Consider the following 13,116-nt stretch of genomic DNA (forward strand, 5'->3'; position numbering starts at 1 on the left):
AAACCATGATGCTCTTTCCACCATGCTTCACAGTTGGGATAAGATTTTGGTGTTGGTGTGCAGTTTTCTCCCCCAAACATAGTGGTGTGCATTTCTGCCAAAAAGTTCAGCTTTTGTCTCATCTGTCTACAGAGCATTGGCCTAGAAGCATTCGGGTGTTCTTTTGCAAACTTGAGATGTGCAACAATGTTTTGTTTTTGGAGAGCAGTGTTTTCTTCTGCGGTGTCCTTTCACGAACACCATTATTGTTCAGTGTTTTTCTTCTAATGGACACATGAACAGAGACTTTAACAAGTTCTTTTGAGATTTCTGCAGGTCTTTTGCTGTTCTTTTTCACTTCCTTCAGTATTCATTGATTGGACCACCTGACTCCAAATAGCTTTTGTAGAAGGCATTAACCCAGAGGTTCATGTACTTTTTTGAACCTGGACTGTGATTGTTTAAATGGTGTTCTCAGTATTACGAGATGAAGTATAATTCTTTGTGTGTTGTTAGTTTAAGCAGATTGTGTTTGTCTATTATTGTGACTTAGATGAAGATCAGACCCCACATTTTATGAATAATTATTATAGAAAACCAGGTAATTGCAAAGGGTTCACAAACTTTTTCTTGCAACTGCCCATCAGTGATAATAAACCTGATTCTGATCAAATAAGATTCAGAATTTAAGATTATTTAATGTAATTTCCGCAAAGTGTAAAGAAGAATGAAATTATTGTCTCCAGATCCAGTCCAGCACAAAACACAGTAGCTAAAGAACACAATAATAATAATAATAATAATAAAGCACAATAAGTATAAATACATAAGATAGATTATATACGTAGATTGATTGTATGCCCATAAAGTGATGCTACTAGGCCCAAGAATGTCTGTACATAAAGTGACTGACAGGAAATGATAAAGTAGTGGAGGGAGGTGTTACAACTTGGGGATAGTAACTATCTAGTTTGATGGTCCTGGATGCTACATAGCCTCCTCCCTAATAGAAGAGGGACAAGCAGTCCATGAGCAGAGTGGATGGGATCCTTCTGTATAATGTGCCCATCTTTCTGGTAGCCATCCCTGCCGTATCCAATCACAATGTGACCAATCTCTATAACCTAATTAGTCATACCACCAAAATCCACCTAATTTTAGTGACTTGAGATCGGAGATGGAGTTTTGCTTGCTTGTTCTCCCGGAAGAGTGTGTGTATACTCAGTATGTAAACAGTGGAATGAATCCTGAGTGTTGAGAGCATTTACTGGCAGTGGAGCTTGTGTTATCTGCAGATGTTGCCTGATGTTTCCAGTGGTTGCAATATGTTTTGCCCTGGATGACTTCATTCTGTCACTGCACAGGGAGTAAGAAATTCCATTGTGGCAGCTCTGGCTCATAAATTTACAAGTTCTTCAGGGACACATCTGATGTGTTTTCCTACAAAATAGTGGAAATGGATAGCTATTAACAAGATACCAGCTGCTTAGTGTGTCCGTAAAAGCATGCAAGTACTTGGTGGTCTTAATGCTAATGATGTGCTAAAAATCTTTTAAAGATGAGGCGCAGGCCATCAAGCCCAGATGGTCCCAAGTTCAATCCACACTTCTCGTTGCTATGGTATCTGTGGGTTATAATTGGAAACTGGGCAAGGGATGGGATGAGCCAGAGATGGTCAGACCCAATTTGGTGTATCGTGAGCAAATTTGTGCCCCTTACCTAACAAAGGATGTGCTGCCATTGGAGAGGTTCCAGAGGAGGTTCCTCTGCATGACAGGAATGAAAGGGTTAACTATGAGTTGTGTTGAATAGCTCTGGGTTCGTACTCACTAGAGTTTAGGAGTATGAGGAGAGGATTTCATTGAAATCTGCAGAATATTGAAAGGCCTTAATAAAGTGTATGTGAAAAGGATGTTTTCAATAATCGGGGAGTCTAGGACCAAGGGCAGAGCCTCATAATACAAGGACACCCGTTTAGAAAACAGATGAGTAGGAATTTCTTTTTCTAGAGGTTGTTGAATCTGTGGAATTCATTGTAATGGGTGATGTCTGTGGAAGTCAAGTTGTTGGGTATATTTAAAACAGAGGTTGATAGGTTTTTGATTAGTCAGTGTCAAAGGTTATGGAGAGAAGGCAGAAAAATGGGATTGAGAGGGATAATAAATCAACCATGATGGAATGGTGGAACAGATTCGCTGGGCTGAATGGCCTAATTCTCCTCCTATGTCTTAGGGTCACAATTTTTTTAAAGGACCAACTTTATTCGCCATATACATTTATGTCTCATGGTCTAGTGGATAACACTGATATTTGGAGAGTACTGTTGAGAAATTCAGATTACATCTTGAGAGAAAAGAACAAAAAAATGTAGAAGTGAGCTAGTCATTTTGCCCCATATTAATTGTCTGTCATTCAGTAACATGAGCTTGTCATTAAATAATTGGCCTCATGTAAATGTTAGTCTGACCTTTGATTTCTGCCCAGTTTGTAGAACCTCTGGTGAGTCCTGTTACAGTGCTCTGGCAATGCATTCTTGTTGCTCAGAGGCATATAAAAATGCAACTGGTGTTGTATTGTTGCTTGTATTGTTCTGCTGAGCATTGTGGGCTTGCTTTATTGGCGCTGGAATACGTGGCGATGCTTGTGGGCTGCCTCCAGCACTTGGTTCGTAGGCAAAAGACAGGCAACTGTAGGCCAGTTGGCTTAACATCTGTAGTCAGGAAAATGCTTGAAGCTGTCATTAAGGAAGAAATAGCGAAACATTTAGAAAGGAGTGGTTTCATTAGACAGACGCAGCATGGATTCAGAACGGGCAGGTCCTGTTTGACAAACTTACTGGAGTTTTTTGAGGACATATGAGTGCAGTGGATAGAGGGGAACAGGTGGATGTCATATACTTGGATTTTCAGAAGGCATTCGATAAGTTGCTGCACAAAAGGACTTATAAAAAGATTCGGATGCATGGAGTCAGAGGAAGTGTATTGGCATGGATAGTGGATTGGTTAACCAATAGAAGGCAGAGAGTTGGTATAAATGGGTGTTTCTCCAGTTGGCAGTCAGTGGTGAGTGGGGTGCCGCAGGGGTCAGTGCTGGGCCCGCAGCTGTTTACCATTTACATTGATGATTTGGAAGCGAGGACTGAGTGTAGTGTAGCAAAATTTGCTGATGACACTAAACTGAGTGGAAAAACAAATTGTACAGAGGATGTGGAGAGTCTGCAGAGGGATATAGATAGGTTGAGTGACTGGGCCAAGGTCTGGCAGATGGAATACAACGTTGGTAAATGCGAGATCATCCACTTTCGAAGGAATAATAGAAGAGCAGATTATTATTTAAATGGTGAAAGATTTCAGCATGCTGTTGTGCAGAGGGACTTGGGAGTGCTTGTTCATGAATCCCAAAAAGTTGGCTTGCAGATACAACAGTTTATTAAGAAGGCAAACGGAATGTTGGTCTTCATTGCTAGAGGAATTGAATTCAAGAGCAGGGAGGTCATGCTGCAACTATACAGGGTACTGGTGAGGCCACACCTGGGGTACTGTGTGTGGTTCTGGTCTCCATACTTGAGGAAGGATATATTGGCTTTGGAGGCATTGTAGAGGAGGTTCACCAGATTGATTCCAGAGATGAAGGGGTTAACCTAAGAGGAGAGATTGAGTTGCCTGGAACTGTATTCTCTGGAATTCAGAAGAGTGAGAGGGGATCTTATAACAACCATATAACCATATAACAATCACAGCACGGAAACAGGCCATCTCGGCCCTCCTAGTCCGTGCTGAACTCTTAATCTCACCTAGTCCCACCTACCCGCACTCAGCCCATAACCCTCCACTCCTTTCCTGTCCATATACCTATCCAATTTTACCTTAAATGACACAACTGAACTGGCCTCTACTACTTCTACAGGAAGCTCATTCCACACAGCTATCACTCTCTGAGTAAAGAAATACCCCCTCGTGTTTCCCTTAAACTTCTGCCCCCTAACTCTCAAATCATGTCCTCTCGTTTGAATCTCCCCTACTCTCAATGGAAACAGCCCATTCACGTCAACTCTATCTATCCCTCTCAAAATTTTAAATACCTCGATCAAATCCCCCCTCAACCTTCTACGCTCCAATGAATAGAGACCTAACTTGTTCAACCTTTCTCTGTAACTTAAGTGCTGAAACCCAGGTAACATCCTAGTAAATCATCTCTGCACTCTCTAACAAAATTTTGAAAGAGGTAGATAAAATAGAAGTGGGAAAGTTGTTTCCATTGGTAGGTGAGACTAGAACTAGGGGACATTGCCTCAAGATTCAGGGGAGAAGATTTAGGACAGAGATGAGGAGAACTTATTTCCAGAGAGTGGCGAATCTGTGGAATTCTCTGCCCAGGGAAGCAGTTGAGGCTTCTTCACTAAGTATATAAAGATACAGTTAGATAAATTTTTACATAGTGGGTGAATTGAGGATTATGGGGAAAAGGCAGATAGATGAAGCTGAGTTTACGGACGGATCAGCCATGATCTTATTGAATGGTAGGGCAGGCTCGATGGGCCAGGTGGCCGACCCCTGCTCCTATTTCTTATGCTCTTATGGTTGTTAATGCAAATGACACACTTCACTGTATGTTTCCATGTACATATGATTAATAAATGAATCTGAATTTAATTAAAATTTACAGAAAATAAATAAAAAAAGTTATAACTCCACTGAAGTAATTTGTAAATAATTAATGTTATTTAAACTTGTTGAAAATATAATTTACTTTCCCTGCCACCCAACTAAAGTCCTCTGTAAAATACATCCTGGTGTATGTCAATCCTGCTTTCCACATTCAGACTGAACGGACGGATTCAATCTTCTAAATCCCTTTGTTTCACTGTGCTTCAAAATCGGAGACGTGGTTCTGTTTTGCCTGCTGGAGCTGGATGGAATTGCTGGCAAGGTTCAGAATTGTTTAAGAGCATAGATCAGTACAGACCTTTTAGCCCATGATGTTCTGTCTACGTTTTAGGGCCAATTTAACCCTGCATAACTCTCCATATTTCTATCATCCATGTGCCTATCTAAGAGTCTTTTAAAGGCCCCTAATGTCTCTACCATCATGTCTGGCAGGGCATGCCACTCACCTACCACTCTCTGAGATCCCCACCCCCCCAATACTTTCCTCCAGTCTCCTTAAAATTATGCCCTCTCATGTTAGCCATTTCCAACCTGGAAAAAGTCTCTGGCAATCCGTGTCTCTTATATCTTGTGCACCTCTCTAGTCACCTCTTATCCTCCTTTGATTCAAGGAGAAGAGCCCAAGTTACTCAACCTATCTTGATAAGACATGCCCCCTAGTGCAAACAGCATCTGCTCTGCACCCTCTCAGGTTAATTTGGCCTTTGGAGTGGCTAGGAGTATATTGGTGGGTTGCTGGATGGTGGATCATTGCACCAGAAGGGCCTGTTCTATGTTGTATCACTAAATTAGAAAAAAAATGAGGTTCATCAAATCAACAGAGTCCTAGAGGAGATGAATGGTTACAGTGTTTTCCCCAGGACAGGGCAATGTAAACTAGAGGACATAGCTTTAAAGTGGAAAGGGAAAGATTCTCTCACACAGTGGCTAGTGGGTATATTGAACAAGCTCCCAGATGAAGTGGTAGAGGTAGGTTCCTTTACAATATTTAAAAGGCATTTGGACATTTATATGGATAGGAAAGGTTTGGAGGGATGTGGGTTATGTGCAGACAACTAGGACTAGCTCAGGTAGGCAACTTGGTTGGCAGAAAGGCTGGTGTGACTTCTATACTCTTCTGTATTGGTGAGTTGCAAAGCCTCTGGAATTCTGACCTACAGGTTGCTTCATCTTCTGGTAGTAATAACCAAGAAAGAAAATGTAAAAAAACAGCAGATTGTTAAGGGCAAGATCCTTAACAGTGTTGATGAGCAGGGGGATCTTGGGGTTCAAGTTTATAGTTGCATGAGAGTAGCCATGGGGTAGTTAAGGTATATGGCATGCTTGCCTTTAGTTGAGGCATTGAGTTGAAAAGTCAAGAACTTATGTTGCAGCTTTATAAAATAGTTAGGCCACATCTGGAGTATGGTATAGAGTTCTGGTTGCCCTATTATAGGAAGGATATCAAAGCTTTGAGAGGGTGCAGAAGAGGTTTACCAGGATGCTGCCTGGATTAGAGGGTATGTGTTGAACAGACTTGGGTTGTTTTCTCTGGACCAGCAGAGGCAGGGGGAAGACCTGATAGAGGTTTTTAAGTTTACAAGAGGCATTGATTGAGTAGACAGGCAATATCTTTCTCCTGTATGTGGTGACACATATGTACTCTGATAATACATTTTGCTTTGAACTTTGATATAAGGACACATTATGGACATTGTGAAAGCAGAGGGGATTAGTTAGATGCCTGTTTGATTACTAATTTAATTTGGATCAGCACAACATTGTGGGCCAAAGGGCCTGTTCCTGTGCTGTACTGGTCTACGTTCTACATCCTGAAATGTAGATTGATTTATTTTCCTGTCTCCAAGCATGGGTATAAATATTTTTTATTCCACCCCCCCCTTGTAAAGTGAGTGGCCTGCTTTTAACCCAAGCAGTAAACAGTCCACTTTTTGGCCCGGGATCCACTTCTCTGTTGATTCTGCAGTCTTTGTGCAGCATTTTATCATAATAACATTAAGCATGTAATTATGTTCTGCTGTGTAGTTTATCAAGAAAGTAAATCTGAGGTAATTTCCTCAATAAAACTCAAACATAGAATGTTATCTACTTAGTTTCTGTTAGCATTTACCGCGCTATGTTGGTATACACTTGATTAATCCCTCAAGCTCTTTTCGTATGAAGATTTGAGAATTGCTTACTCATATTTAATTACAAGTATGACCTTAACAGAAGAGAAATGTCACGTTGGCCTTTCATTTTATCAGTGTAGTTAACTAGCTTCCATAGTTTATTACTGATACTTGAAACCAATTACATGAATGTCTTTATTTGTAGAGAAAATTTACAAGCATGTTGCCGGGGCTTGAGGACCTACGTTATAGGGAAATATTGAATAGGTTAGTACTTTATGCCCTGGAGCTGAAGAGAATGAGGGGAGATTTCAAAGTAAATTTTATTATCAGATTACATATATGACACCACATACAACCCTGAGAATCTTTTTCCTGCCGGCATACTCAGCAAATCTATAGAATCGATCAATGAAAGATCAAGTACAGCGTAGGAGACAATGAACTGTGCAACTGCAAATATAAGTAAATAGCAATAAATAACAAGAGCGTGAAATAACAAGTTAAAGAGTCCTTAAAGTGAGATCATTGGTTTTGGGAACATCTCAGTAGATGAGTATAATTATCCCCCTTTGTTCAAGAGCCTGATAGTTGTAATTGTTCTTAGACCTGTTGGTGTGAGTCCTGAGGCTCTTCTACCTGATGGCAGCAGTGTGGAAAAAAACATGGCCTAGGTGATAAGGATCTTTGGTGATGGATGCTGCTTTCCTATGACAGTGTGTTATGTAGATGTGCTCAGTGGTTGAGAGGGCTTTAACTGTGATGTACTGGTCTCATCACATTTTATAGAGATGTGTGTGTGTGTGTGTGTGCGCCCTTAACTTCTGGTGGAGTCGTCGGGGCACTGTCATGACAAGCTTTTTGCACTGATCTTTTTGGTGATTGCACATCGTATGGCGTGTCTTGGGCATCCCATCCCTCTCCAGGTTTTTTTTACAAGTTCGAATTGCAAGCTCCACACTCAACCCAGGCATGTGAGCATGCAAAGGAGCCAGCTGGATTCAAACTCGGGACCTCTCACCCCTAAGTCCAGTGCAGATGCCACTATGCCACCAGCCGGATTTTATAGAGGTATACAAAATTATAAGCAGTAAAGATAGGTTAAAACCAGGTAGACTTTTTCCACAGAGTTTGGGTAAGACTAGAACTACAGATCATGGATTAAGGGTGAAAGGGAAACATGAGGGGTAATTTCTTCACTCAGAGGATGGTGTGAGTGTGGAACGAGCTGCCAGCAGAAGTGAAGGATTCGGTTTCAATTTCAACATTTAAGAGAGATTTGGATGGGTACATGGATAGGAGGGGTATGGAAGGCTATACTCTGGGTGCAGGTCAATAGGACAGGGCAGATTAATAGTTTGGCGTAGGATAGATGAGCCGAAAGACCTGTTTTTTGTGTTCTATAGTGTTCTATGACTATGACTCTTTTTTTAAAAAATTTAATTCCATTCTGTCACAAATGACAAATTGCAATCCTATGCTTGAAATCCTGAGGAAATTACATGTGCATAAACAGTTAGGAAGCGCATTTAACCTGAAGTTGGAATGGAGGCTGAAAAACACTGAGCAAAGTTGTTGAGGCTGCAACAGTTACTAAATTTCCACTGAGAATCTTTCACAAATTATTGTAACTCGGCAAGATTTGAATCCATTTAAACAGATACTTGCCTTCTAATCTCTTGACTGCATTCATTATAAATAAAAACTGAAATGTAGATTCCTTTTGTGACCCTCCAGAAAAAGTGTTCGCGAGTAAACAGCATTGCTTACAAGTGGAGGACTCATCTCTGACTGAAGAACGGAAAGGGTGTATAGCAAAAAGGTAAACACTTCAATAAAGCTTCTGATTTATTGTAGACTTCTGGCTGTCTGTTGTTTTCCCATGCATGATAAATGTTGTATTGGTAATTTGCTGTAAGATACTAACCAGGCCATTGATCTTCTATAATACAACTTGTCACGAGATTTTAAAATGTGAATTAGCATTGCTGTAATTAGAAAAATGTAATTAATCCAATATAAATATTATCGTTCTAAGTAAAGTGGCTAGGACTGACATTTATTTTTCTTGGTGTGCTACAGTTAAACTTTTTCAGACTAGTAGCCTTTTTGTTAAGGAAGGCAATAAATTCTTATGGATTAAAATCTTTGAAGTTATTCCTGAGGAGTGTCCTTGTCTGCAGAGTAATGCATTGGGTGAGGAAAAAGCTGAACAAAAGTGGCCTGATGAAGGGTCTCAGCCCGAAACGTCGACAACGCTTCTCCCTATAGATGCTGCCTGGCCTGCTGTGCTCCACCAGCATTTTGTGTGTGTTGTTGTTTGAATTTCCAGCATCTGCAGATTTCTTCGTGTTTGAACAAAAATGTTCATCATTTCGTCTTTGGTCAGGGTCAATATCACATGAACAACAATGGTGATGTTACAGGTATAGTAGAGATTTGCATGCTGCAGCATTTGCAGAGACCTAGATTCAAACAATGCCCAGAGCAACAGTTAAAACTTGTACAGAAGCTATACAAGACAGTGAAGAGAAACTGAATAACATACAGTTTGTTTCTTACCAGAGGCCAAAATGGACACAATCAAAACTCAGTGCCCACTTTATTAGGTACCATCTGTACATAATGAAGTGGCTACTGAGTGTGTGTTCGTGGTCTTCTGCCGTTGTAGCCCATCCAATTCAAGATTTGATGAGTTGTGCATTCAGAGATTCTCTTCTGCACACTACTGTCATAACACGTGGTTATTTGAGTTACTGTCACCTTCCTGTCAGCTTGATCCAGTCTGACCTTTCTCTTCTGATCTTTTGTTAATGTTTTCGCCCCCAGAACTGCTGCTCACAGGATGTTTTTTTGGTGTTTTGCACCATTCTCTGTAAACACTGTTGTGTGTGAAATCCCAGGAGATCAGCAGTTTCTGAGATACTACAAACCACCCATAACCAAGACCCTTAACAGTGTTGAGGAGCTGAGAGGTCTTGGAATCCAAGTTCACAGCTCCCTGAGAGTGGCTACATGGATTGATAAGGTGGTTCTGAAGGCGTATAGCATGCTTGCCTTTTAGTTGAGGCATTGAGTTGAAAAATCAGGAAGTTATGTTGCAGCTTTATAAAACTCTAGTTAGGCCGCGTCTGGAGTATTGCTCAAAGTTCTGGTCACCCCATTACAGGAAGGATGCTGAGGATTTGGACAGGGTGCAGAAGATGCTTACCAGGATGCTGCTGGATTAGAGGACATGTGCTAAAACGAGAGGCTGGACAAACGTGGGTTGTATTCTCTGGAGTGGCAGAGGCTGATAGAGGTTAAGAAGATTATAGAGTAGACAGACAGTGTCTTTTTCCCAGGGTCGAACTATCTAATACAAGAGAGCGTACATCGAAACTGAGAGGGCTTAATTTCAAAGAAGATATGTGTGCTTGGAATGCGCTGCCTGGGGTAATAGTAGAGGCTGATACATTAGGGACTGCTAAGAGACGTTTAGATAGGCATATGAATGCGAGGTAAATGGAAGTATAAGGGCAATGTGTAGGCAGAGGGGATTAGTTGGGTTCCCATTTGATCACTGATTTAATTGGATTGACACAACATTAAGGGCCAAAGGGCCTGTTCATGTTCTAGGTTCATCCCTTCTGGCACCCACAATCGTTCCACTGTCAAAGTTACTTAGATTCCATTTCTTCCCTGTTCTAATGTTTGGCTTGACCAATAATTGAGCCTCTTGACCAGGTCTGAGTGCTTCTATGCATTGAGATGCTGTCATATGATTGGCTGATTAGATAATTTGCATTAACAAGCCCAGTAAATTGGTCAATGACTGTGTGTTGTTGCTGACGTAATGGAGGCCACGTGTGTTGTTGGAAATCTGCATTTTTATCATAGGAACTGGACTCTTAAGCTCAAAACAGGGTAAAAAAAAGAAAATTCTGTTTAACTTCCCAATATTGAAGCCTTGTTTATTAAGTGCATTTTGAGGCTGTATTTGACATGTGGCTTTTGTCTGAAGCAGCATATTTGATTCGACTGATCTGGTGCGCAGGATATATGATTTATTGCTCCATTTGACTGTTTGTCAAGTCCTATATTGCTTTGGACTGTGAGAGTTGCAAGTTCTTGCCAATATTTTCCTCCTCTGGCACTGAGTTGGACTCCATATGCGCTGAATTGGAATTTTACCAGTTTTCTCTACTGTGTGGGAGCCATCTGTGACCCTATCTCTCCCTCGGCATTTCCGTTTCATATCTAATTTCTGGAGGTTTAATGGTGCATCCTTTGTCAATTCTAGTCTTGACTAATCTGACTGTTCCAAGACTGGCAGTTAATGCAAAGCTTTACAGGGCCAGCAATGGAGGGTCAATTCCCACTGCTGCCTTTAAGCAGTTTGTACGATTTCCCCTGACCGTATTGGTTTCCTCCAAGTGCTGTGGTTTTCTCCCTCATTCCAAAGACGTATAGTTGGAGTCAGAAAGTGTGGGCAGGCTTTGTTGGCACCAGAAGCATGTGAACACTAGTGGGCTACCCCCAGCACATCCTTGGAACTTGTTGCTCATTGACACAGGTGATGTGTTTTACTGTAGGCTTCGATGTTTCAATATACATGTAATAAATAAAGCTAATATTGTGGCGACCCGCTTTCTGCGCAGGTGAACTGGCTCACAAATAGCCAGCGTGCGGGGGGAGACTTTGGTAATGCACCTCTGATGTCATTTCCACCCAGAGAGGGCGGGCGCTAGGGATTAAATGCCAGCACCATGAAGTTTGAATAAACTAGTCTCGAAATGACTTTCCGACTGCGTGTCGTTGTCTCCAGCTCTGTATGTAGTACGTTGCTACATAGGTGACCCCGACAGTCCAAACGGGATTTGGACCAAAAATGACTGACTTCATCTGTTCACACAGTTTCGCTAAAACTGCCGATTTTCTGGACGCAGCGACCACGCGTGTGGTTTAGCCAAGCAGAAGCCCAGTTCCAGATTCGGCAGATATCCTCTGATTCCACGCGTTACTATCATGTGGTGAGCGCCCTTGACCAGGAGACGGCCGTCCAGGTTGCGGATTTCATACAGTCGCCCCCAGAAGAAGGCAAATATGAAGCATTCAAAGCGCTGCTCATTGGGACCTTTGGCCTCTCACGGCGTGAGCGGGGTGCCCGCCTGCTTCACCTAGATGGTTTGGGAGACAGTCTGCCGTCAGCATTGATGAACGAGATGCTGGCCCTGGCTGACGGACACAAGCCCTGCCTCATGTTTGAGCAAGCATTCCTATTGCAACTGCCCGGGGACATACATCTGCTGCTGGCCGACACAGATTTCAGCGACCCCCGGAAGGTGGCGGCCCGGACAGACATGCTGTGGAAAGCCAAGAGGGAGAGCGTGGTGTCAGTCAGTCAGATTACCAGGCCACACGCCCAACAGCAGACCAGACCAGACCAGACCAGGCCCGGCAGGGGGGCACACACAACACAGAGGCAGGAGTGAGGAGGCCAGTGAACAGTGGTGTTTCTACCGCCAGTGGTGGGGCACGAAAGCCCGCCATTGTTGCCCGCCCTGCAAGGGCCAGGGCCAGGACCAGCTGCTGCTGATGATTATGGCGGCTGGTCACCAGGACAGCCTCTTGTACATCTGGGACAAACAGTTGGGCCACTGCTTCGTGGTCGACACGGGAGTGGAAATCAGCGTCTTGCCCCCAACGGGGTACGACACCTGCAACAGGAAGCCAGGACCCACCCTGAAGGCCGCAAACAGCAGCACAATATGGACCTACGGCTCCCGCACAGTGCAGCTGCAGTTCGGCACCAGCCAGTTCACGTGGGATTTCACACTGGTCGCCGTGGCCCAACCACTCCTGGGGGCGGACTTCTTGCGAGCTCATAGCCTGCTGGTCGACTTGCAAGGGAAAAGACTGGTACGTGCTGAGACTTTCCAGATGTTTACCCTGGGTGAAGCCAAGTTGCCGGCCCCACACCTGGACTCCATCACGCTGTCGGACAACGAATTCACCAGAATCCTGGCGGACTTTCCATCGATTCTGGCACCGCAGTTCACGGCAGCCATGCCCAGACACGGGGTTCAGCACCACATCCCGACCAAGGGACCACCCCTCCACGCCCGCACACGAAGGCTCCCCCCCGGAAAAGCTCCGCCTGGCAAAGGAGGAGTTCAAGAGGATGGAGGAATTGGGGATCGTACGGAGGTCCGACAGCCCATGGGCCTTCCCCCTGCACATGGTGCCCAAAGCAGCCAGGGGTTGGAGACCATGCGGTGACTACTGCAGACTGAACGAGGCTACAACTCCAGACCGCTACCCCGTGCCACACATACAGGACTTTGCAGCAAACCTGCACAGGGCAAGAATATTTTCCA

General features: G+C 43.3%; 1 protein-coding gene across 4 annotated transcripts in view; it reads left to right on the top strand.

Annotated features, from left to right (window-relative positions):
* The window catches only part of uvrag (UV radiation resistance associated gene), a 444,495-nt gene that overhangs the window by 175,232 nt on the left and 256,147 nt on the right, over window positions 1-13,116 (top strand). For all 4 annotated transcript variants that reach the window (XM_059963685.1, XM_059963683.1, XM_059963687.1 and 1 more), the window contains one exon: window positions 8,495-8,579. In XM_059963685.1, coding sequence (XP_059819668.1) covers window positions 8,495-8,579 — 85 coding nt within the window. The remainder of the gene's footprint in view (window positions 1-8,494; window positions 8,580-13,116) is intronic.

This window comes from Hypanus sabinus, chromosome 3 (assembly GCF_030144855.1).
Source record: "Hypanus sabinus isolate sHypSab1 chromosome 3, sHypSab1.hap1, whole genome shotgun sequence".
NCBI lineage: Eukaryota > Metazoa > Chordata > Chondrichthyes > Myliobatiformes > Dasyatidae > Hypanus > Hypanus sabinus.